Raw genomic sequence first — 27,788 nt, forward strand, 5'->3', positions numbered from 1 at the left:
TATACAGTATATGTATATATGTGCATGGCTACAATACTGGGTACACTAAGTGTTACATCTGAGTGGAAAAATAAAGTTTCAGGAGTGCAGTAAGTAAGCGTGCTGTATTATGTTGTTCTGTATATATTGGAGTATCCAATATAGTCATCCTTCCGAGGTCGGCAAATTGAGTACCAGTTCACTGGTAATTCCCTGTGTGTCGTAAAAAGGCGACAAACAGGGTTGGCGGCAGGAAGGGCATCCGGCCGTAAAACATTGCTTCAAAAAAAGGGGACCAAAAAATAAAAAACAACAACCACGGTCCCCGAAAAAGGCCAACCCCTGCTTTGCAGGGAAAAATTGCCTCTAAACGGTGGTTTGTATATATTGGAGTATCCGAGTTTGAAGCATCAGACCTGCTACATGCTTTGTTTTCACAAAAATGAAAACGAGAGTGCACTTCGCATGCTGGATTCGTGCATAACGTAGCACCGGAGGACACGGACACAAAAACAAGTTCCGACTTCATCCGTAAGCGAGTGGTCGTCTGCCAGCAAGTGACTGCTTTGCTATGACAACAAATGCCAGCGAGTGACTGCTTTGCTATCACAACAAATTGGACCCACGTTACACATAATCAAGTTTCAAGTGATGTGGGTTTCTTTTCACTTTTGCTGGGATGTGATTCGTGCATAACGAGGCGGACACGAAAAAAAAATACAAGATTTTCACGAAAAAAACAACTTTCTGATTGATCGATTGAATAAGCATCATGGGTATTCTTCTTAAGGTATTTCTTAACCTACACACCTAGTTCATTTCACGAGTCCTTCGTGATTTGAAAATGAAACTGACATCACAATTATTGTGAATTTGGTGGACACAAAGCGTTATGCACGAATCACTTGTTTTGCCATGCATTGCACATTTCAAGGAATTTTGCCATCCCTACCGCAGCTACCCACAATGCTCGCATTCCTACATATAACAGACGTGTCCTGGATCTTGATAATTCCTCTCGTCCCTTTGCTTTGACTTGCGTTTTTGACTCTCGCTCTGCTCATCGTTCAATCATGGCTCCCAAGCACAAGACCAGTGCCGGAGATGTGTCGACTACCAAGAGGCAGAAGAAAGTGATGAGCCTGAGCCAGAAAGAGGAGCTGCTCGACCGGCTTTCAAGAGGAGAGAGTGTGGCCTCTGTGGACAGGCATTAAGGCGTCAATGGAAGAAGGAGAAGGCGATTCGTGAGAGAGTTTCAGCGAGTGCTGCATTGAGTACGAAGGTGGTCACCCATGTCCGGAATGTCCACATGGAAAGGATGGAGAAGACTCTCAGAATATGGATGGAGGACAACACGCAGACAAGAGACTTCATGCCGAAAACCATGATGCTGAACCGTTCCCTAAACCTGCTCACCGAGGACGAGCTGGAGGCCATTCCAAAGTTTTCCGAGGAGGAGGTGGCGGGCAGTGATGAGGAAGAGTTGCCGAGGTCCAACCTCACAGTCCAGTTCCTGGGCGAGGTGCTGCAGGACATGCGGGCGATTGCCAACAGGGTGCAAGACGCTGACTCGCTCATGGAGAGGTACCTCAATTTCAAGAGGGGCTTGGATGATGCGCTGCTCCCGTACTAAGAGCTGCATAGAAATGTTGGGCAATCTGTCAGGCAGCTCTCTATTACCCATTTCTTCAGCCCTGCTCCCTCCACCTCAAGACCATCAACACCCTCTCCGGCGTTCCTCTCAGCGTCCTCGCCAGCATTCTCATGGTAGTTTTGTAGATTCAAAAAATTAACTTTCGGACTAAAAACGTTTCATTGGTGTATTTTCCTGAATTATATATCAATACATGTGATAATAATTCGAAGTTTCTTGTTTGTTTAGTTTATTTGATTTCAAAATATCTTTTTTTTTCTCTTTTTGTAGCTCCAGTCATGACATTTTTAACAACTCGACAAAATGGAACAAACTGTGCTGCACTGTACTTTATCCTTTCAATTTGTCAAGGTAGCTGATCTTTGCCACATGTCATCAATGATAGTACTCTTACTGCTACTATGAGTACTATATTGCATACCAAAGAAGCGAGGAGTTTCTCACTCCCACCATGATAAATCATGGGTGCCTGAGTGCAAGTAGTAACCTCGGTCAGTTTCCACTTCATCTCAGGAAAAAAATTCCAAAACAGCCTTCCACCAGCTGACTAATTTGGAATTTGGCTACAGTGGCCTAATCCTTTCAAAAGACACCATGTGTTTAGAATATACAGCTGGGTTAGCATCTCTTCCAAAATGGAAATATACAGGCGAAGCACTTGAATGACAGTATATAATGGGGCCTGGAAGTGAAGCCAGTCGATGCAGTTCAACGATGAGTATGATCTACTTCTGAGCTATCCCTGCAGCCTAATGTACCCACGATATTTTCAAACTAACGAATGCTTTGGTTTTAATCTACCTGTATTCCACAACTCCAAAGTTAGTTTTAACCTTCTGTCATTTAAAAAATCTTTCCATGATCCTCAACATATGTATTGGAATATAAAGAAGAACTTGCAGAAAAGCAGCCAGATACACTGGCAAAACACTGAGCTACTTTGCAGATCAATTTATTTTAAATTGTAGTTGAAATTGGTTCTAAAGTAAAATTAACCAACCAGATTTACGAATTCATTACTGGATATGGGTTGGCTTCTTTAACCACCTTTAGAGGCCATTTTTCCCCGCAAAGCGGGGGTTGGCCTTTTTCGGGAACCGTGGATGTTGTTGTTTTTTGGTCCCCTTTTTGAAGCAATGTTTTACGGCCGGATGCCCTTCCTGACGCCAACCCTTTTTGCCGCCTTTAACGACAACCAGGGAATTACCAGTGAACTGGTACTCAATTAGCCGACCTCGGAAGGATGACAGGCTGAGTCAACCCCCCTGGCGTTAATTCAGCGATCGACCGGGATTCGAACCCAGGATCCTAGGATCCTAAGCCGGCACCCCAGCCGCTAGCCCAACACCTGGCTTCTTTGATGTTCTTATTTGAACATTTGACTCATGATATTGGAATTCCAGGTTCAAATCCCGTATATTGTGTTGTTTGTCTAACTCAGTTGTCCCTGTCATTATAATTCATGTAAAGTACACTAATAATGTCTTTTAGTAATTGTGATAAAAAGTGTCGTGTGTGTGTGTGTGTGTGTGTGTGTGTGTGTGTATATATGTATGTGCGTGTCTGTGTGTGTATTTGTGTGTCTGTGTGTGCATGTTTGTGTGTGTCACCATTTTTTGCAGAGATGGATCTTCGTCATACTTTCAGAAGATTCATCAGAGTGCCGGGGAGTGTTTTAGGTAAAAGAAACAAAAAATAGATTTTTAGATTTTTTTCAATCCGTCTATAGTGCCGAAGCCTTTACAGATATGTGAAAGGTAATAATAAATGATCCCGACCCCATTCCTTAGTTGGTGTAGGGAACCGTTTTACGCCCCCACAAAAATGGGGAAAGAACAAAATTTGATTTCTTCAAAATGCCAACAAGATTAAAACAGCACCGGGCAACGCCAAGTAGAATTGCTAGAGTATTATACATTAAAAAAAAAAGCAAAACCGAAGAAACCTGATGCTTTTGATGCAGCATGTGATGAGGTATGTTGTGTCCAGCAAGCAGTTAAATGCCAGTTTGTATTAACAACTTTAATTTGCTTGTACTTTTGACCATGGATCAGACTTAAACTGTCATCTTATGGGTGCTGCATTGTGGAGTATGCCTTTTCAGGAGAGGATTTTCAGCTGGCAGCCAGGTCATACTATAAAATCTAAAGTGACTGTCCAAAATATCTTTTAAAAACTAGAAAGCTTATTTCCTGGTATATTGCCAAAGGTTTAGACAGTAAGATGAGTCAAACATGTGTAGCGTTGAGCATCTTGCCTTTTCCAACCATTTTTACGAGATAAAATGTGGATGATATTTTCTTTGACTCATGTTGCATTTTTCCTCTAACAAGAAACTCTGGTCTAAGGTTTTTTAGTGGGAGTAGGTGGAAATGGGGGTATGCTCATTTTTGGAGTCAGTGGCTGTGGAAATTAAGATATAGAAATGAAAAGCACAGCAAAAACTAAACTGTACACTGCTCGGATGTGAACCAGATGACCCATACAAGACTTACCTCTCGCTTTGGGGGAGATGTCAGGAGAAAACTTTGTAAAGAAGATTACCTGTTTGAGTGTGTTTCCTGAATCAGCCTGACCTTGTCGTTTAACTGTTCCTTCTAGGAGCTTACTGGTGCCATTGGTGATCATCTGCTTGGCAGCAAATGCCAGTTGTTCTCACCACATGGAAGGTAAAACTCTCCTCTAATATTTGTCAAACCTATAAAAACAAAATTCATTAAAGAGTAAAGAGACTCGATGGATTAACTGCTATCTGGGCCTGATCTAGAATAATAACAAAGGTGTTGTCCCCCCCTTGATTACCTCCACCACCTAAGATGGATGGAGGTTATGTTTTCACCCCTGTCTATTTGTTTGTCTGTGAACAGGCTATCTCAAAAGGTTGTGGACAGATTTTTTAAAAAACAAAGAAAACGGCATTGGGTGGTTTATAAGAGTAATATGATGGAAAAGGAATGTATGAAATATTGGGGAGATATTTGGTGGGGGGAGGTTGGTGAACCTTCCACCATTTTTACATTCATCATATACAGGTGGTTCTTTAAATTAAAAAAATGCTCCTATAATGTTTGTTCTTGCCATTAGTTTTCTCCTTATTAAAACTACACATTTTGGGATTAACAGTAATGTTCAATATTTTAAATATTAGGTCATAATTACAAAAAAAACAAATTGGTTGTTGCTTGAAAATTGGATTTCGACTATTAATTCTAATTATTTGACGGTCACAATGATTCCATTGTCTTGTGCGGTCACCGAAGGAGATGTTTGGACCCAATTATTTCACTAACCAGCTGCCTAGGCGTGACGTTCAATTGAAAGTGGCAAAAGTTTGTAATTTATTGAAGGTGCTGGAGACAACTCACATACTCTTTGGGAAAGGCAATGTGAGACCTTTATTGCCCACCAGCTAATGGTAGCATTACAGGACACCCAGCTTAACGAACATCTGAGGAGTAGTGCAGCTTGTAATGCAATGGCCTGCGTGGTAAGAAAATTTATCCTGGTACAATATTATAATATGACTTCCTGCACAAGGAATCAAATGGAAGACCAAATACTGCATTGGGGTCATCAGAAGGAACCCGAATAAGTAAAGAGCAAACATGGAATCATCAGGAGGAACCTGGATAGAATTCGGGTTTCAACCGCTACTCCTCCACCCTCAAACCCATCCAGGCGCAGCCAAGTGAACCTTACAGAAAAATGTATTCAATAATTCACTTCTCTCAGACAGATACGTAAAGAAAGAGAGAAATAGAGTAAAAGTGATAAAAGAAAAGAAAAGAAAGAATGAGAATGAATAAAGAGAAATGTGAAAAAGTAGATAGAAGTGTGAAAGGAACAAAGAACGAAGATTCCGGGAAGAACCCGGATAGATAGATTTCAGCAGTTACTCCCCAGGCTTAAATGTAGCAGCAGGTACAAACTACCAGAGAACCCTTAAGACCCCAAAGACCCCTTTTGCCTTTAATATACTTTGGACACCTTTAGATCCCTTCACCCTTTTGACCTTTTAGACCTTCTGTCTATACCACTACCACCTTTGGACCTTTACACCCCTTAAGTCCCTTGAGACCCCTTAGACCTCAACACCATTCAGTTGAGCATGCACATTGGTTCTCTGTCCATTAGAAAAACGAAGCTGGTGGCCAAATATTGTGTCTTGGCCATAAAGTTTCAAAATGGACCATTAAAGACATGGACTGAATATACTTGAATCAACTCGTAAAAACAATGTTATGCAAAATAAATTATGTTCCAAACATTGCAATGTTTCCCCCCATATTCAATACTTATAACAATATGCTTTTGATCCCTTGTGCCCTACCCACAGATGTGGACCTCTTAGCAAGGTTTGGTCTTTCATTGGAGCCAAATGCATCATACACATTGGCCAATTTAGGAGTTCTGCCATCATCCGAGGGATTTTTCCTGACACGGTCAGCCCGAGTCTCTGCACCTGCTGTGACTGTTCTTCCTCATTTTCGCAATTGGCCGCTGGGTTTGCTTGGGGCTATACGATCTCATGGCAACTTTGATGGTGTTGGAAGCGTATTTCTACTGTCTGTACGCAGCAAGCAATACAAGCTGCAATTTGGCATTGAATTTATCGCGGGTCACTTGGTTTTACATATTGTGAGCCGACCAGTCGCCATCTTTGACTCCAACTTCCTCGATGGACATTGGCACACCTTTGCACTTGTAATGAGTGAGCACCGTGCTGATCTCTACACTAAATGTGGTCAAGAACGCCAAACCCGACCTGTGGTTTCCAGGCAGCCGTCACAATTTGCTGCTGATTCTGTGATGAGGTTGGGACGTCTCACACGCCATGCCACTCCATTTGAGGGTACTGTGTGCCAGCTGGATCTGGTACCATCTGCACGTGCTGCTGCTAACTACTGCAACTATATTCGCAAGCAGTGCCGTCATGCTGACAACTACCGGCTCACAAGGCCTTACCCGCTCTCACATGCACCAGCAGAAATCATTCCAGATACATCAGTTGTTTTAACCAATGAGAAAAAAGGAAAAATTGAAAGCATACCTTCTGACTTAATGCAGTACAGGGTTGAGAGAAAATCATCGACGTGGCCAGTAAATCTCTCAAATGCAAGTTTCCAGCCTGAAATACCAGAGCCAGTGTTAGATATACCTACAACTGCATCAAGATTAACAGAGGAGTACTACCCTGAAGCCAGTTATCATGTTAAGAGTCGGAGTAGTGGGCAGCGGAAAAGAAAACGAAGACCAGAATTTAGACGCCGGCGAAAGCTAAAGTTGCACAACCGATTACAACACCCTCGACCACTCAACCACTTAAGTTCAGAAGATGGTTTATTGAAGGAGCAAGGCTTGTCATCTGCAAGTACCTTTCAGATCCACTCAGACTCCAAAAGTCGCAGGAAGGATTATATAACAAACGACACTCTTGGACAGCAAGGGGATTCTGTAATACCACCAAAGATGGAGTCTTACATCCAAAAGCATCGTCTGAAAATACCTGCATATCTTGAGATGGAACTGCTCACAGGACCTCGAGGAGATCCTGGTCTACCGGTAAGAGATATTATTATATTGCAATTATACTAGGCAGTGTGTGTGGTTACTGTAAACCAGCTTATTCTAATCCACTGCAAGATATAATGATCTCCCTCAACTGTTGAAGGCCCAGTCACACACACTTACTACATTTTCCAAGTGTGGTTTAGCTTTAGTTACCTCCACCACCAAAGCTGGATGGAGGTTATGTTTTCACCCCTGTCTGTCCGTTTGTTTGTTTGTGAACAAAATATCTCAAAAAGTTGTGGACGGATTCGGACTAAATTTGGCAGAGATGTAGCGTATGTGACAAGGACGAAATTATTAGATTTTGGTGAAGATCCGGATTCGGATCCGGCTACTAGAATTTTTGAAGCGATTCTTCACCATTGGGAGATGGGGCCAACAACGATACATAGCCGGATATCTCAAAAAGTTATGGACGGATTTGGAGGAAACTTGTTGGACAGGTTGTGTGTGTGTGACAAGGAAGAATCGATTCAATTTTGGTGAAGAACCGGATCCGGATCCAGCTAGTATAATTTTTAAAGTGCTTCTTCACCATTGAGTGATGTGGCCAACCAAGTGGAGGTATGCTCTCTACTGAGTGCCGTTCTAGTTATGCTATTGTAATGATACCCACATGTAATTTGGTATTTTTTTTATGAATAATTTTGAACACACAAACTAAGCAATCTTGACAATAAATTTTGAATGTAGATTTTGAGATGTTATTTTTTTTTAACGCTAATTCACCTTTGAACTGTCTATCATGAGTTTGAACTCGGCACAGCTATAAACTGTCATTCCGGTATTTCGCTTGCAGGGAGATACATCAAAGTATTGTTGCGGATTTGAGAATCCTGTAATTATTGTAAATATCACCCTCTGTAAATGTAATGATTCTTGTAAATACCTCCGTTTCATGTAAAGATCAAAGGTTGTCCTTTTAGTTAGTCCATCGCACACACGCAGAGAACCATAGAACCTCTCTATAGTTATTTCTTTATTATGTGTATTAGTTAAGGCTCTGTTTTCCACTAGTTGACATTGCATTGCACCAAATGAAATAAGATAGATCCCCTACAATATCGCCGTGACCTCCAAAGCGGCGTTTCGCCACCGTTGCATTTGGTGGGGTTATTGGCATCATCATCGCCCCCCAAACTCCATTGAACATGAGGTCATCTAGGAGCAGAAGGTGGGAGGAGTCAGCCATACGCCAGGAACAAGGCGTGGCTTTGCCAACGCCTCATCAAGGGGCGGGATCGGTGAGCCCTCGCGACCAATCAAGGCCGAGGTGAGCTCACCAATGGGTGTTTCCAAAAGGCCGGCGGCTTGATCGCTACGCGCCTCATAAAAGGAGGTTGGGAGGGACTGCTTAGAGAGATGAGTGAGAGCCCCCACCAGAGAGTCGTTGAGTTCCGTGGCAAACAGTCCCGTGAAGGGAGGTGCCTGAACAAGCTACGAGGGAGGTGTGCTGAACCGACGGAGACGCTGTCCCAACCAGCCTAGCCACGACAAGCTCCGATGCGTTGCTACGAGCATCCCGGCGGTGTGGACCCGAGGGTGGAGAGCCGGCGGCTGCTCGCTCCCGGCCCAGCCGTTCTGTGGACCGCCTGAACCTTTTTCTCTCCCCAGCCATTCCTGCTTCATTCCCATTCGTGTAAGTCTGACTGTTGTCTGTGTTGTCTGGGGAATAACTTAAGCCTGTATAGATAAGCTAGAATTGCACTGTCTTCTTCTTCTTCTTCAAGTTATTTTCGTATCTTTCCTTCTCCCTCGGTTTCTTTGATTGTGTACATAATTAGTAATAAATTCCTGTTCTTTCTACCTTTGCCTTTTTTCCTTCACAGCCGTTCGTTTTAGAGGTTTCCACATTGAATACCTGTGGCACGATTTGGCCAACGCTCAGAATCAGGTTTAGTCTTTGTTAAATGGCTCGAACCGCAGGCTGCTAAAAACCGCTCAGCAAAGAACATCTTGCCCATGGTCTCGAGCGGAGTTGCCCACCTGCCTCGTGGAGGGATTGCTGGAGGTGTACGGGAATCCTTTGACCAATCGCTTCGGGCAATCCCGCCCCACAAGAGAGCGGGTTAGCTTCAGGATCGGAGACGGCCAGTGCAAATAGAAGGGGGATTAACCACCCCCCGCTAAGGGGAGCACCGTACTCCGTTTCCGCAACAGTATATACCATCCCTCTGAAGGACGTTAACCTTTGCCATGTCTGCCAACGTTAGTTGGTGATCGTTAACACTCCCTCGGTATCCTTTGTGTGCATAACTCCTGCACCTGGTCAGATCGAAATGACTGCCCTGCCTTCCTGTGTCAGAGTAGCTTCCTATCTGGGATTCTAATCCTAGCCAAGAATGAAACTGCTGAGGCAGAACCGACACTCTTTGTAGAGCATGTATGAATTCAGTTTTTTGCAGAAAAAATTACTTGTTTAAAATATGACACTTGTTTTAGTGTCAATTACTTGTTTAATTACAAAACAATTACTTGTTTAAAATATGTTTAAAATATGATTCATCACCACACCATCATTATATCTCTTCTGTAAAATTTTAACCTTCAATCTCGTACTTTTTACCCGAAACGAAAAGCGGGGTTAAGCGATTGGTTCCCTTATGTCTGTCTATTTGTATGTCTGTCCTTCTATCTACAAACGCAAGTTTATGAGCGAGGAACAACTTGATCTCAATTGAATGTTTTATTTTCAATACAAATCGGAACATGAATCAAAAAGCAAACCTTGAGCTTAACAGTACTTTGCCTCTCAATTTGTCCCAATCTCACGTGCAGAGAGGAGTGAGATAATATTTTTACTCTGTCTGTCTGGCAGTCAAACAAAATTGAAAATCATTCTAAACAGGAAACTTAATGTTTTTAAGGATGTCATAAAGGACACATACAGCAGGCAAAAAAAATTAATGTGATGTGTTAAATAAGGTGGTGTAAAAGATGGGGCATCAATGGCGTTAAACTTCCGGATTTTTTTTCCTTCGACCTTTGAAATCTTTATTTTATTTCAACTAGTACACTCACTCCCTACGGGAGCAGCAGGAAGGGTCATGTTATCAACTTATTTGGGGCATATATAGATTACAGTAGATCTAGGCTCTGGTCCGTTAGTCTGTGGTGGACACAATTAGCATATAATACCTCAAGGACATCAGGATTCCTCCATATTTCTTTCATTTTTGTGTTAAACAGCAGTAGCGACTATTTAAAAAGGTAATCATACGTGTTTATGGGTTTTTTGGGGGTTTTTTTTTTAACATCTGTAGGCTTGGCCCATCACTATATGACACGACGCTATTTATACATGTTAACATGGCATTTGTTATATACATTGGAGAGGGGATATTATTAGCTTATCTGGAATTGGAATTAAATATAACTTACTGTCATTTGTCATTGTGTACCGACCATCCATCCGTTCATCCATCGCCTATTTAAACTTTTCCGGCCAAACCGCTGGGCCGATCCAGCTGAAATTTGGCAGCAAGGTTCCACTCCTGGCTGGTAATGGGGATTGCAAAGCTCGTTCCGGTCATGTGACTGGAAGTATGTCAAAATGGCCAACTTAGTCAATGTATGGAAAATTGTTTAAATTTCTTCAAAAATCTTCATCTCTAGACCCACCAATCAGAATGCTACCAAATTTGGGTTAAACATTGGGCCAGGGTGGTGATGTTAAATTTCAGAGGTCATGCTGATCACGTGACCGGAAGTGTGTCCAAATGGCGGTCTGACTCATTTTTTTGGAAAATCATGTGAATTCCTTCAAAAATCTGCTTTTCCAGGCCTACCAATCAGAATGCTACCAAGTTTGGGTTACAACATTAGCCTAGGGCCCAGATAAGTTACAGGCCCAGTGGTCCTATTTTTAGTATTAATATTTTTTTGTAATAACATTGATAGTATGCTATTATCAATGGTGTCGTTATTACTTTTGTTATTAGCAGCGGCCTTGGAAAAACGCTGTGATTAGCTATCTTAACATGGACATATACCTTAACACAGATTTCGCCCAAGGAGGTAAACTCCATCCGGGGGAGGGGCGAGCCGTGGGGGGGGGGGGGGGGGATTTATTCGCTAGAACCTCCGTTGTGTGATTCTTAGTCCAACTGTCAAGTATTGTTGAGATGACACCAAGTTGCGTATTTTAGTACGATGATTAAATTATATACTTGAACAGTGGAGAACACAATCACCTTTTTATCACTTTCAAACCCTTCTGTTTAGCAGTACCTGGACAAAATATTATGGCATTTTACATCATAACAACCAATCATATTTGCAGCTGGTGTACCCTGCCCATCTCCATATTTCTTCAGACAGTGTGGGGTAATTTGTTCTATGAACTCTCTGGTGTATCATAATATACTGTATAACACCACAATCCCTTTGCCTTGGTACTAGGACAGAATACACATTGTTACCTGATACACATCCTCTTGGTTGTGGGTAAATTCCGACCTTGGTGTCTGTTTTAAATACTCCCCATTCACTGATTCGTACATTGTGAAAAATCCTATTAAAACACATGTACTGGTATACATATTTCATTTATATATTCTCCGTAGGTGATTCTGTATGTCTGTTATCTGTGTGAGTGTGTTGCACATGAGTTGCATGAGCGTAATTTGTAACTGTCATTTTCAAAATGAATAAAATAATGAGGGAGCAGAACAAGACCACCAATGAACGTCGTGATCCTCTCCCACTCCCCTGTGTGTGTGTGACCCACCTCCCTCCCACCCCCCCCCCCCCGGTGTGTGTGACCAACTCCCCTTTGTGTGTGTGTGTGACCCGCTCCCCCCCTCCCCCCCCCCCGTGTGTGTGTGTGTGTGTGTGTGTGTGTGTGTGTGACCCACTCCCGTGTGTGTGTGTGTGTGTGTGACCCACTCCCCCGTGTGTGTGTGTGTGTGTGTGTGACCCACTCCCGTGTGTGTGTGTGTGTGTGTGTGACCCACTCCCCCATGTGTGTGTGTGACCCACTCCCCCATGTGTGTGTGTGACCCACTCCCCCATGTGTGTGTGTGACCCACTCACCCATGTGTGTGTGTGTGACCCACTCACCCATGTGTGTGTGTGTGACCCACTCACCCATGTGTGTGTGTGACCCACTCACCCATGTGTGTGTGTGACCCACTCCCCCAGTGTGTGACCCACTCCCCCAGTGTGTGACCCACTCCCCCAGTGTGTGACCCACTCCCCCAGTGTGTGACCCACTCCCCCAGTGTGTGACCCACTCCCCCAGTGTGTGACCCACTCCCCCAGTGTGTGACCCACTCCCCCAGTGTGTGACCCACTCCCCCAGTGTATGACCCACTCCCCCAGTGTGTGACCCACTCCCCCAGTGTGTGACCCACTCCCCCGTGTGTGCGTGACCCACTCCCCCAGTGTGTGACCCACTCCCCCAGTGTGTGACCCACTCCCCCAGTGTGTGACCCACTCCCCCAGTGTGTGACCCACTCCCCCAGTGTGTGACCCACTCCCCCGTGTGTGACCCACTCACCCGTGTGTGACCCACTCCCCCGTGTGTGACCCACTCCCCCGTGTGTGAACCACTCCCCCGTGTGTGACCCACTCACCTGTGTGTGACCCACTCCCCCGTGTGTGACCCACTCCCCCGTGTGTGACCCACTCCCCCGTGTGTGAACCACTCCCCCGTGTGTGACCCACTCACCCGTGTGTGACCCGCTCCCCCGTGTGTGACCCACTCCCCCTCCCCCGTGTGTGACCCACTCCCCCTCCCCCGTGTGTGACCCACTCCCCCGTGTGTGACCCACTCCCCCGTGTGTGACCCACTCCCATGTGTGTGACCCACTCCCATTTGTGTGAGCCACTCCCCTGTGGGTGATCCACTCCCCGGTGCAGTGTGCGTGATGTGGGAGGGATGGGGGCGGGGAGGGAGAGGATTTGAGGTCTTGAAGTCACATTTTACATGAGATGTAATTGCACATTTCAAACTGTATTTCCCATGTGCATGCACATGCATTCACATGTTATCAGAAGTAAATATATTGTGTAGATAACATTATTTGTGGATCTGATAAATTACCAGTATAATCATTTTGTAAAACTGAATGCGCAGCATCTAAATTAAGATGTCCAAATGTCACACACGTCCATGCCCGTGGGATTCCCACGGGTGCCCCCACTAGTTTCATATACTGTACTCTTTAAGAGCCCAAATAATACCTTATTATTATATGCTTCTCAGCCTTCATTGGAGGCCACAAAGAGTTAATGTTTATAAGGATGAGAGGTCATTAATATTATATCGTGAAACTTTGTGTAGCTGGGCTGCACTCTAAGCACCATGATGGATGCTGGCTGACCACCACACAAGTGCTCCCTCATGTCTTAGCCACTTTTGTTGCCGGCATAGTGCCACGTCGTCGGCAAGTTCCTGCTGCCAGAACATTTTGCAGCTTCAACTTCTGGCAGGCTTTCCGGGGACTCGTGCATACGTCACATCTTTGCCTCTTTTCTACTATTTTTCTGCTCTGTGCTTCAGCTATGATTTCATGATCAGCAGAGATCGCTTTTGTTTGCATCCTCTTCGTTTTCTTTGGGGGATTTTTTTCTGATAAAGTCACGAACAAACAAATCTTATTAAATGAAGACTGGTGCGCATGCCAAGCAATCATTTTTCAGTGTCTTCTGATACATCTTTTGAACATGTTTCAGATGGTTTTAGTTTTTATAATTTTTTTTAATGAATAGCATGAGACTCTAATATTAATTTTAAGTTTTTATGCTCCCACCTCTCGTATACTTATCACGGTATCATATACATCCACATAATACATGGACAAGAAGGGTTATTTATTTACCCCGTTTCCCCTCTTTCCCCTCTTTTACTCATACATCTGGCTCCTTCTTCCTACATTCATTCCACCTCCTCTCAATTCTATTTGCCTCCTTTTTCCCCAAACTCCCCACTTTCCATTTCGCAACCCTCCCCCCTATTTGAAAAAAAACATGCGTTATCGTAGGGAATCCAGGGTGTAACATAAATGAACTACCAGCTAGTATGGCTACCGAGTGAGGTATGTCTCAAGTGACCAAGGTTCTGAGAACGTGCCTTGTTCAGTATGTATACTAGTTTGGTGTTCCCATTGTAGAATTCCCTACCTTTTCTTTCTGTATTTTATTTTTGTCAACCCACCATTCTCCATCCATTCCACCTTTAGCAGAAGTACATGAAATATAAATGTTTCTAGTTTATAAATGCCCATTTATTAGAAAACAGGAGGGTGGCAATTCACACGACACTGAATATATATATATGAATGATCGTTTTAAGGCCATTCTCCCCGCTATACGAGGGTTAGCCTTGCGGGCCCCATGACAATCATGGTTCCCTGTTTGAGGCAATGTTTTTGTGGCCGGATGCCCTTCATGACGCCAACCCTTGGTCACGCCCTTGTGATGCGCAGGGATACGGTGTACCTATTCTAAGCCGGGGTACACACCGGGATCATTCATCCCAGCAAGCTGGTGCTCAATTTGCCGACCTCGGAGGGATGACAGGCTGAGTCAACCCCCCTGGCGTTAATTCAGCGATCGACCGGGATTCGAACCCAGGATCCCTGGATTCCAAGCCGGCACCCTAACCGCTAAGCCAAATTCACACGACACTGCAACTAATTTTCTGTTCATTTCATGATGCCTGATGTTTTTTCTTGTTGACCGCAAATTTCATAATCGGTGGCGTAATAGTTGGAGCTCTGGGTAGCTCTGAGTCTGTGAGGTCAGTGGGTTTTGCACCTGACCCTGACCAAGTCATGCACGCCAAAGACTTTTAAAAAGGCATTTGCTGCTTATTTGCTTGCCACTCAGCATTTACAAACGACATAGCAAAGCCAAACAACCATATGTTGGCAACCATAGCACAGGCTTTGTTGGGCTCAAAGGCCTCCTTCTGTGTGGAAGTTCCTCGTAAGGTAACTCGTTTCATTTTGCCTTCAGTATATGGCTATGAGTTAGTGACGAACTTGTGTGTACCTGCACATTACACATTTTTTCAGTATACAGAGTCGAGGTTCATGGAGGAGCTAGACGAGCTACATGACGGACCAGGACAAAACCTAAAATAACAGTATAAATCAGAGGATACACACACCAACAACAGCAGGGTAGAGGGAGAAGATAGGAAACCCGAAGGAAGAAAGGACTACAGGGAAGAATGAGAGCATGGGGAGAGGGACAAGGATACAGGCCGTGAACGAGCTGGATACAAGCACAAACTCTCATTCACGGAAGTGGAAGGGAAAACTGTGGAAGAAGAAAAATGCAACAAAAAAAATAAAAAATAATAAATCGAGGACTATGAGAGAGCAGGACGGTTGGGTGGGGGAGGACGAGGAACCAGACAACTTGGAGATGACAGGATATTTCTCGGTAACTGACACCTTTTTCATGTCAGGTGTTTGCATTTCAGGCAGTTTATTGAATTGTAGTAGCTTTCTCTCACCCACCTACAGAGACTTCATTTGCAAGTGCGAGAGATGATGTCACCACCTGCACAGAAACAGCAGAGATGCACCTGGTAGTACACTTTGGATGTCACACGTCACTGATGAAGAATACGAAGAAGAACCACTCCTTTCGCATAATCAGACACATAGGGCTGCCGAAGCAGTTTTTCCTTGGATCTCTGGATGGGTCACCATTCCGACGCAGGATACTCGAATGGCTCATTCTTACCAGTAAGCTGGCACTCATTTTGCCGACCTCAGAACGGTGACAAGGTTAGTCAACCCACCTGGTGTTGATCAAACTCAGGTGTTCAAACTCAGAACATAAGATCTTAAGCCAGCCACTTTTACCATTCAAGCTTCATCATTAATGACCTCATACTTTTCTGTTCCTTTACCAACCTTACTTTATTGGTTGTGCTTTGGCTCTGAATTTGGCAAATTCTGCCGAATCTCATGCCGAGCGTGCATGCACATAGACGAGTGAGATAATTTGTTTTGCTGTCTGCTCGGTGGGTCTACCTGACGGGGAAGACTGAGAAAGACTTGGCTAAAGATGGTGGAAGAAGAAATGCGGGCAAGGGGGTTAACAAGGAGAGATGCAGAAAATAGGGCAAGACGGAGAAGATTGTCATGGGGAGTGGGTGGGTCACATACTGGGGGAGTGGGTCACACACTGGGGGAGTGGGTCACACACTGGGGGAGTGGGTCACACACTGGGGGAGTGGGTCACACACTGGGGGAGTGGGTCACACACTGGGGGAGTGGGTCACACACTGGGGGAGTGGGTCACACACTGGGGGAGTGGGTCACAAGGCTAACCCCCGCTCTAGCAGGGAAAATGGCCTTAAAATGCATGTTGTTGTTGTTGTTGTTGTCTGCTTGACTGGCAATCAAACAAAATTTAAAATCATTCCAAATATCAGGCATATATAACGACTGGACATGGGTAATAAGGTGATGTATAAGACTGTGCATCAACGACGGAAAACTTCTGTATCAATGTTTGTATTTTTCTACAGCCTTTAAAACTTTATTTTATTCCAATTGAATGATGTATTTTGAACACTGTAGAGTACAAATCGCCTTGTCTACACTTCCAAAAATCTTCAGTTTAGCAGTACTTGGGCAAAATTGTGTGTTGTGTTGACCAATCAGATTTGCCACTCGCGCTCTCAGGGCAGGGGAACTTTGAGATTCTTATTGTTGTTCTTCCAATACATTGTTTCCAATATAGTCCCTTGTCCTTTTTTTCAAGACAGTGTGAGTCAGGTATTTTATGAACCCTCTCGTTTTAATAAGTTTTTCACGACTTAAATTTCCTTTTTATTTCGTATTTCATTGTAAAATACAATTTTTCCTGCTTTCTTTATCATTATCTCACTCAATTATCATGCTAATCGCATATAAAATACTCAGGCATTGTACGACTTGGGGCGTGCTCTGTTAGCAGGCTGCTTGCTTTCCGCTAGCCAAGCGGCTCGCTTGATTCAAAACACTGAAGCAATCACTCCAATGGAACGGAGCACTCGACGCAGCTTGAAAACATGGCAGCCTCCAATGTAAACAGTGCTATTGTGGTACTGGAACAAATACTGCCCGGGTCATAGTCTGAACTGCATATTTCAATGATGTCCTCTGGGGCAGTAGAATTGAAGAAATAGCCACCAATCATTTTTAATCTGACTACAGCGGCCATTTTTGGGTACGTTTTGTTCAGCAGCAGTTCGCTTACCACTTGCCAAGTACCTCCCTTGATTTCTTGCTCCAGAAAAACCTTGCGTTTAAGATATCCTGGGGCTTGCAAAGCAGTTGATACGGAATGGCCGATTTGGCAAGTGATGCAAGCCCCTTACAAATGGAACACACCGAGTTCTCTTTTCTTTCATAATCAGAGGCAGGATCGTAGGTCGTAGTTCCGGGGAGCTTATGGGATGGTGTCGTCCATCCATCATTTTGTAAACACTTGCAACTTCTTCTCCGAAACTACTGATGGGATTGTGACCAAACCTGGCTAAAATGATATTTGGTATGTCACAACTCAAGTTTGTTCACGGCATTAAAAAAATTGGGTCTACCGGGGTTCAAAGTGTGTCCAGGTTTTATCCCCCCAAAATAGGAATTTGCTTTCTTCACAAAGTATACACACGATTTTTTTTTTTTTTTTTTTTTTTTTTTTGTATACAAGATCGAGGCTCGTGAAAGAGCGAACATTAATCACACAGAAAGACAAACAGACACATAAAACAAATAACATCGGGAGCGGTAGACAAGATGGGGAGAGAGGGGGAAGGACACAAACACAACATTTGACAGCAGGGACCGAGAGACATGGAGACATCGAGAGATCTGTGGGAGGGAGAGGGCTTTGGGGGGGAGGCATGTGAAGGGGGGGGGGGGGGGTGGGAGAGGTATAAACATATGGACACTGCCAGGACTTCCAGGAAAGAAGTTGGAATTTCAAACAAGGTGGATCTGGGGTGAATTAGTGGGGGTAGAAAAGATCAAGGTTTTGGATGGGGGAAGATAAGAGATGGTGGTGAACAGCTGTTTTAAAGACCTGGAGGGAGGAGTGGGATTGAAGGGAGTGTGGGAGTTTGTTCCAGAGGCGGGAGAAAAGAGGAATGAAAGAGTGAAGGTGAGCAGAAAGCCGAGATTTCGGCAGTTTAACCATCAGAGGGTTGCTGGCAGATCTTGTGCGACCTGTAGGAATATTTGGGGGACAGAGCACAGAGAGAGCTGGGGGAGCAAGGCTGGAGAGGAGTCGGTAGAAGACAGAAAGACCACCTACCTGCCTGCGGTGAGTGAGTGAAAGGCCCTCAGAGGTAGCTTCATCACGGGAGATTCCAATGATTTTGAAAGCTTTGGATTCAACAGCGTGAAGCCGAGCCAGGTGTGAGGCAGGAGCACCAGCCCATAGGGGAGAACAGTATTCCATTGAGCTGCGAATGAAAGCCTTGTATGTGGTGAGGAGCTCAGGTGTGCCGAGGAAGGACTTCGCACGACGGAGGATGCCCAGTCGGCGACTGGCTTTGGAGGCCAGCTTGGAAATGTGGTTTTCCCAAGAAAGATCATGGCAGATAGTGAGACCCAAAAGCTTGAGCGACAGAACTTCTTGGAGAGGATTGTTGAGAAAGTTGATGGGAGGGTTGTCCAGTCGATCTTTTCGGAGAGACATAGTAAGAGAGTGAGATTTGTCAGGATTGAAAGACATGTTCCACTTGTTTGACCAGTCTGTGATTTTGTCCAGGTCTTCAGAGAGTGAGGAGGCTGCAGACTGCCGATCTGAGGGAAGAGGAATGGAGCGGCAGAGAGTGGAGTCATCAGCAAAGAGATAGAGAGGATTTTCCAGAGAGTCGGAGAGATCATTGATAAAGACCATAAAAAGCACAGGGCCCAGCACACTGCCTTGGGGAACTCCAGCCTGAACAGGAAGGGGAGATGAGAGAAATCCATTCAGGGCCACACGTTGACTACGACCAGAGAGGAAGTCCGCAAGCCATGCATGGAGATTTCCATGGATACCATAGGAGGAGAGTTTGGTGAGCAGAGCTGGGTGCCAGACCGTATCGAAGGCACGTGATATGTCAAGGGAGACAGCTCTGATTTCCTGTTTGGCATTGAGGACCTCCATCCATTGTTGAGACAGCAGAAGCAGCATGTCCAGAGTAGAGTGACCTGGTCTGAAACCAAATTGATGATCAGAGATCAAGCCATTGGAGAAGAGGAAAGATTTCATATCCGAAGCAATGATGGATTCCATGACTTTGCTGATAATTGGGAGCAAGCTGATTGGTCTGTAGTTGCAAGGATCTGTTTTTGCACCTTTTTTGTGTAAAGCGGTAATGTTTGCTGATTTCCAGGATGCTGGCAGATGACCTTGAGCAAAAGATAGGGTGAAAAGAACAGAGAGAGGGTGAGATAGAGCGGCAGAGCAGGATTTTAGGATCCGTGGGCTGATGCCGTCTGGTCCAGTTGCAGAATCAGAGTCGAGGTTTGACAAAAACTCCTCCACCTTGTCAGGAGAGAAGGACACAAAGTTCAGGAGCAGTTGGGTTCGACTGGGAAAGGTGGGAACAGAGAGAGCTGGGTTTGGGACTAAGGATTTTGAGGCAAACACAGAGTTGAGGCATTCGGCTTTGTCACGTGCGATGTCAACTGTGTGGCCATTTGAGGTAAGGGAGGGGATGGAGGGGGAACAAACACCAGAAACTGATTTGACCAGACTCCACCAGGATTTGGAGGAAGGAGACAGGTTTGAGAGTTCATTCTTGAGTGAGGAGAGATAGTGCTTCCTGGCACTCCTGAGGGTAGACACACACTTGTTCCGAGCTTGGTGGAAGGAACTGAGATTGCCTTCAGTTGGATTAGCCTTCCAAGAGGCAAAGGCAAGTTGAATGAAACCTGACCACAATCTTCATCACCCATGATGCACCAAAGTTTGTTCATGGCATTAAAATTGTGGGTCTACCAGCAGGGGTGTGGGGGTGAGGTTGCCCTACAAAATAGTTATTTTTCAGTCATGTGATTACATTAGTATGATTCAACATGCTGCCCCGTCTCCAAGCAGGCATTGAAATTGGTTTAAATACCGTGATACTGTTTAAAATTCCTTTAGTCGATGTGGTATACTGCTTTATTCTTCCAGAAGAGCACCCAGGGGTATTCTCCCTATTTTTAATTACCATGTTACTGTACAAATGATTTTGGGTTTTTTGTGTACTCCAAACATTTCTTTAAATGGGAAATTCAGAACACCCCTCTACTCTGGTATTTCAAAATTGGTTTCTTTGTGCAATTATTTCACAGAGATTATTTGCTGAAATATACCAGACCAGAAATATACCAGTTCTATTCTTTTTGTTCGCATGAATGATTGCCGGCTGATGTATATAATGTTGCATGGAGTTGATGCTTAGCCATAGGGCAGGAATATCTCGCCATTGAGCATAAAGAGATGCTTTGGCAAGGCTCAGCCTTAGTTTCCACACAAGGAAGATGCCCTAACAGGGATGTTGGGACTCCATTTCCTTTGTGACTAAAATGCCCACTGGAAACTGTTTAGAGGTAAAAATGTCTATGTCTGTGCTGTGGACCTATTTTTTTTGTACTTTCCTTCCTATCTGACTAGCAGGGGATACCCGACGCTGTCCAGAGGTTGGGGAGGGGGTGTATACCTGGCGCTGTCCGCTGGGTGAGCTTTTCCCAGTGGTGGTTTTGAGATGTGTTGGAAATTGAGAAGGGATGGAGTTATTGGCCTCATGGTGGTTACCTTTTGGCCGTGGGCCGGCGAAAGCACTGCCTGAACCCAATTCCCAAAATACACTTTGTAGCAGCCTTTGGTGGCCTTAAAACAGACGTCAAGGTCAATGTGTTACACAGATTCTGATGTACCCACACCCAAAAGTTGGGGCCTTTCGGTGCTAAGGTTCGGCCATGAAAGAATAACGTCCAAACACACAAACACTTGAAAGTATTTATAAGATTATAATAATTGTTTTGCAGTTATTTACAGTATACGTTCTGTAATTGTGTTTATGATAAACTGTGTTCACCCTGTTTAGCATTCACATCTAAACACGCGCAGTGCCTTCAGAAAGTATTCACATCTCTTGACTTTAATACCCCCACAATGTCAAAGTGGAATTGTTTTTCTTTGAAATTTTTAAAACTAAATAATCAAAAATGAAAAGCTTAAATGTCTCGAGTCAATAAGTATTCAACCCCTTTGCTATGACACTCCAAAATTGAGCTCAGGTGAATTCAATTTCCTTTGATCATCCTTGAGATGTTTCTACAACTTGAGTGAAGTCCACCTGTGGCCAATTCAATTGAATGGACATGATTTAGAAAGAAGCACACCTGTCTATATAAAATCCCACAGTTGACCGTGCATGTCAAAACAGAAACTTGACCATGAAGCTCAATGAACCCTCTGTAGCACTCCAAGATAGAATTGTGAGGTGGCGTAGATCTGGGGAAGGGTATAAAACCATTTCTAGAGTGTTGAAAGTTCCCAAGAGCACAGTGAGCTGCATCTTTAGGAAATGGAAAGAATATGGAACTACCCAGACTCTTCCTAGAGCTGGCCGTCTAAACATACTGAGCAACCGGGTAAGAAGGATCTTGGTCAGGGAGGTGACCAAGAGCCCAATGACCACTCTGACAGAACTACAGAGTTCCTTGGCTGAGATGGGAAAACCTGCCGGAAGGACAAGTCCCTGCAGCCCCTCACAAAATCTAGGCTTTATGAGAGAGTGGCCAGACTAAAGTAACTCCTGAGAAAAAAATGACATGACAGCACACCTGGAGATTGCAAAAAGGCACGTGAAAGACTGAGAACATGAGGCAAAAGATTCTGCGTTCTGATGAGTCAAAAATTGAACTCTTTGGCCTGAATGCAAAGCGCTACGTCTGGCGGAAACCGAGCACAGCTTATCGCCCATCTAACACCATCCCTACTGTGAAGCATGGTGATGGCAACATCCTTATATGGGGATGCTTTTCAGCAGCAGGGACGGGGAGACTTGTAAGGATAGAGGGAACAATGAATGGAGCCAAATACAAGCAAATCCTTGAGGAGAACCTGCTTGAGAGTGCAAAAGACTGTGGCAAAGATTTATGTTCCAACAGGACAATGACCCCAAGTATACAGCCAAAGCAACACTGGAATGGCTTCAGAACAAGAACGTGAAAGCCTTTGAGTGGCCCAGCCAAAGCCCAAACTTGAATTGCATTGAGAATCTGTGGATATAGTTGAAGATCGTTGTTCACCGATGCTCCGCATCCAACTTGACAGCTTGAGAAAATCTGCAAGGAAGAATGGGAGAAACTCCCAAAATCCAGATGTGCAAAGCTGATACCGACATACCCAAGAGGATTCGTAGCTGCAATTGCTGCCATAGGCGCTTCTACAATATCTCAATCAAAATCATAAAACAGGTCTATTGAAGTAGGTGATGATAAAATGGTGGATCATTGGCTGCATATTTTAATATAATTCATCACTTGAATGGGATGGTATTTTCCTTTTCTGACTCCCACTGTACTTTGTGAATTGTGTAATACAGTAACCCCCCCCCCCCCCCCTCCCCACAACCCCCAATTCAACATGACAAGCACATATTTACAGTCAAACTATTTTATTTTAGCTTTCACAGTTTGATTGCTTGTAACACAACAAAACAATATACTCTGACAAGGGCCACCCTGTGGCTGAAATAATGGACTTTCTTTTTGAAGCTTTTCCCCATTTTTTGGCAATAACCTTAAGTTGGTTGCGCTATTGTGTATTTCGATTATGTGATTCTTGAAATTTTGGTGAAAATGGATTTTCCCACCTACAAATTGTTCTTTGATATATACTGTATTTGCTTTTATTCCTTCCGGTGATATTTTTTGTACTAATGATATGGCGTACTCTCGCCAACACACACCTGCCAACTATGGCAAGTACATCAGGACCCCAATGTGGGTTGAGGGAGCCCTTTGTCCTGCATGAAGGCATGGATATAGCATAACAACTATTTCCCTCACTATACATTACATTTGTTCTTTATTACCCTCGCCAGAGGAGAGGGTATTGCATTTGGGTCCATTTGGTAGTCTGTCTGTCTGTCTGTTTGTTTGTCCGCACAGAATAAGTATGCTTTTCTCCGAAACCGTTTGTCCGATTGACAGGAAATTTTCACCATAGCTGTGCCTCCTGTAGAATTTTTAATTATATTTATGATGTCATAGGTAACATGGTATGGGTGCTATTTTGGGAAAAAAACGAAAAACCTTGCACCTCTATATCTCTGAAAGAGCTGTGTAGAAAAAATTGAGACATGGCTATTATGAAGAATTCTCCATGGGGAATAACATGTTAATTAAGTCATAGGTGCCTCCATTATGACGTCATAATTCGACAAGTACAAAACTTAATCCGATCAGGATGAAATTTATTGAGCATCATCAAGGGATAAATTGGTTGAGAAAGTAATGATGATGAGAAAAAATAATGATGTCATCGGTCATGTGGTTCGGCCGCCATATATTTTTTAACACAAATACCTTAAAAACTACTAAAAACCATTTTTCTCTGAAATGGCTGAACAGATCGAGGCGAAACATTACATGCATGATCGCATACCCATTGCGAACAAAACTGTCCACGACCATGATGTGACAGGTCACATACACTACATGGCCAAAAGTATGTGGACACCCGAACATCACACCCATATGTGCTCGTCAAACATCTCATTCCAAAATCATGGCAATTAATATGGAGTTGGTCCCCCCACCCCCCCCCCCCCCCCCCTTTGCTGATATAACAGCCTCCACTCTTTGGGAAGGCTTTCCACTAGATGTTGGAACATTGCTGCAGGGATTTGCTTCCATTCAGCCACAAGAGTATGAGTGAAGTCGGCTACTGATGTTGGGCGATTAGACATGGCTCGCAGTCGGCGTTCCAATTCATCCCATGTGTTTCATCCCATGTGTTCGATGGGGTTGAGGTCAGGACTCTGTGCAGGCCAGTCAAGTTCTTCCACACCGATTTCGACAAACCATTTCTGAATGGACTTCGCTTTGTGCACGGGGACATTGTCATGCTGAAACAGGAAAGGGCCTTCCCCAAAATGTTGTCACAAAGTTGGAAGCACACAATCGTCTAGAATGTCATTGTATGCTGTAGCGTTAAGATTTCCATTCACTGGAACAAAGGGGCCTAGCCCAAACCATGAAAACCAGCCCCAGGGCATGATTCCTCCTCCACCAAACATTGCAGTTGGCACTATGTATTCAGGTAGGTAGCGTTCTCCTGGCATCCGCCAAACCCAGATTTGGCCGACGGACTGCCAGGTGGTGAAGCATGATTCATAACTCCAGAGAACATGTTTCCACTGCTCCAGAGTCCATTGGCGGCAAGCTTTACACCACTCCAGCCGACGCATGGTGATCTTAGGCTGGTGTGCGGCTGCTCGGTCATGGAAACCCATTTCATGAAGCTCCCGACGAACAGTTGTTGTGCTGACGTTGCTTCCAGAAGCAGTTTTGAACTCGGTAGTGAGTGTTGCAACTGAGGACAGACGATTTTTACGTGCTACGTGCTTTAGCACTCACCGGTCCTGCTCTATGAGCTTGTGTGGCCTACCACTTCGTGGCTGAGCTGTTGTTACTCCTAGACAATTCCACTTCACAATAACAGCCCTTACAGTTGACCCGGGGAGCTCTAGCAGGGCAGAAATTTGACGAACTGACTTGTTGGAAAGGTAGCATCCTATGACGGTGCCACGTTGAAAGTCACTGAGCTCTTCAGTATGGCCCATTCTACTGCCAATGTTTGTCTGTGGAGATTTATTGGCTGTGTGTGATTTCATGGTACAGTGATATATACCTGTCAGCAATGGGTGTGGTTGAAATAGCCGAATCCACTAATTAGAAGTTGTGTCCGCATACTTTTGGCCATGTAGTGTAGTTTGGCAGCTATGATTTTTTGAAGAATAAACCTTTAAAAAGCCACTCCTCTAGAATGGCTGAACAGATTGAATGGAAACTTCACACATAGCTTCCCCATGCCTTGGGGATACCATGGTGTCCTTGAATAATTAATACGTCACATGGTTTGGCGGCCATGTTGGATTGAACAAACATCTTTTAAAAATTATATCTCTTGAACGGCTTCATTGATCGATGTGAAACTTCAAAGTAATGCAGGAGTCGTAAATTGGAACACGTGTTTAAAATTTCAGCATGATTGGTCTTACGGTCTGGCAGCCAGTTGTTATTGTTTGAAGAAGAAGAAACTTAACTATATTTACTATATTATCTTCTCCAGCCATCTGAGTTTTCAATGTATCTATTAATTTTGTAGTGTTTGAAGTCAGTGGCATCATGTCTATCAATTACGTATGTCTATTAATTATGTATTATTGGGATGAACCTTTCGACACTTTTGACTGCTGAGACCCAATGGACCTTTGAAGACCATTAAGACCACCAAAACTCCAAAAGACCGCGTGGACTCAGTACCCCCAAATGACCCAAAAGACCCAAGAGACCCTGATGACCCAAAAGACTCCGATGATGCAAAAGACCCTGGGGACTCAAAAGACCCTGAGGATAGCCTCATAAAAAATTTTTTTAAATACAATACTGAATTCAGTTTTATAAATCACATCATGTGTCATGCATGTCTGATGAAAGTGGGGTAGTACAAAATAATAAAAGAATGAACAAAAACACCACACTAAATACACTACACAAAAACGTCTTGGTGAGGGTCTGCAATCTCTGATTGCTCTTTCTTGTTTCCATGTTATTTGACAGACTTTAGAGGCAAAGTTTATAAAAGGCACCAGTGGGATGTTTTGTATTTGCCTCATTGTAGAATGTAATCTCTGAAGAACAGCGACCATGTTCCACCACACAGCACTGCTGCTGGCATCAAATCATATTAGCAGCTTTACTTGGAATACATTTATTCGAGGATTAAAGCTGGAAGCAAATATGTCAGCAAGGAACATACTAACAATAACAACTGAGTTATCCAGGTGCCCCAAATCACGCGTTAAGATAAGCAATCATTCTTCACCTGCTTTATGTGAAAGCAGGAAACATATGTTAAAATTGGTGGCTTATAGCATTGTTAGTATTTGTAAATTCCCCAATGCAGAAAATAAGTTTTACTGATCTCATGTTTCCTCTCCAGTGCAACAGAGATCCTAGCATCATCCTGTGCATGATGCAGTCATGACTCATTAATATCATCCAGTTTGCCTCTGGGTTATTTAGTCTGGGATTTATTCCCCAGAAACTGGGCTCCAAATACAACCTGCTGTCTTGGTACTTCGCAGGCTGGGTTATTTCGAGGAGTAAGCTATCCGGAGGGAATGTTAAACGAGCATTCTTGCTTGCTTGCACAGTTTGCTTATAAACATCACATATCCGGTGAGGTTTTTGTTTTTTTCAACAAAAGTAGGCTTTTGGGCTAGCCATAACGCCATTAAGTCCAAAGCTGAGAGCAGCAAATTTGATTGGTCAAGATGGTCTAAAATGGTGCAATATTTTGCCGAAGAACTGCTAAGCGTCAACTAGTTTAAACAAGAACTGCTAAAGTTTTGGAAGTGGCAACAAGGTGATTTGTATTCTACAGTGTTCAAGTATATACAAAACACAACAACATGCATTTTAAGGCCATTTTACCTGCTAGAGCAGGGTTAGCCTTGCGGTCCCCATGACAATCTTCTCCATTTTGCCCTATTTTCTGCATCTCCCCTTGTTAACCCCCTTGCTCGCATTTGTTCTTCGACCATCTTTAGCCAAGTCTTTCTCGGTCTTCCCCATCCTCTACTTCCTTCTACATTCATTTCCATCACTTCTCAACCAGTCACTTTCATCCTTCCTCAACACGTGACCAAACCATCTCAACCTGTTTCTCTTCACAGCATCAATCACAGGCTCTATTCCCATCATCTTTCGCAATTCATCATTTGTCTTCCCCTCTCTCAACGATACTCCGCCCATCCACTGAACCATTCGCATTTCCAACCTTTCCAGCCTTCGTTGCTGCTCTAGGTTCATTACCCATGTCTCGCTCCCATAAATCATAACACTTCTCACACATGCAGCATACACCTTTCCCTTCAGCTTCAACGAAACTCCCCTCCTCATCAGCACGCCACTCAGTTCCCAAAACGTCTTCCATGCACATCTCACTCCAGCAACCATTGCCGAGTCTGATCCACCTTCTCCATTCAGCACGTCTCCGAGGTAGCAAAATGTTTTCACACCTTCCAGCTTCACGCCGTCTCCAAGATCGAACTCAACATTTCCTCCATCTGCAGCTCTCTCTGTGCACACCTTACATTTGAATGTAGCTGCCACACTGGTTAATGACCCTCTCAGACCACTACATTTTTGATGAACCCACTCAGCGCACATTGTACATTGAATGGAGTTCACTCCGACACCCTTCCTGCACACAGCACATGGCCACTTCCCAGTTCTTTCCACCTCACCACATGCTTTACCACTTGCCATCACCTTCGTTTTTCCAATATTCATCTTTAGGCCTTTTGTCTGCATACATTCTTTCCACTTGTTCATCTTTTCCTTCAGTCCATCCA

At 44.1% G+C, this 27,788-nt stretch overlaps 1 protein-coding gene across 1 annotated transcript in view; it reads left to right on the forward strand.

Moving 5' to 3' along the window:
* Positions 1-27,788, forward strand: part of LOC144893398 (uncharacterized) — a 153,116-nt gene that overhangs the window by 79,994 nt on the left and 45,334 nt on the right. Inside the window, exons 2-3 of the mRNA XM_078783995.1 lie at positions 4,235-4,302; positions 5,970-7,195. Coding sequence (XP_078640121.1) covers positions 4,235-4,302; positions 5,970-7,195 — 1,294 coding nt within the window. The remainder of the gene's footprint in view (positions 1-4,234; positions 4,303-5,969; positions 7,196-27,788) is intronic.

The sequence above is a fragment of the Myxine glutinosa genome, chromosome 8 (assembly GCF_964187855.1).
Source record: "Myxine glutinosa chromosome 8, kmMyxGlut1.1, whole genome shotgun sequence".
NCBI classification, from domain to species: Eukaryota; Metazoa; Chordata; class Myxini; order Myxiniformes; family Myxinidae; genus Myxine; species Myxine glutinosa.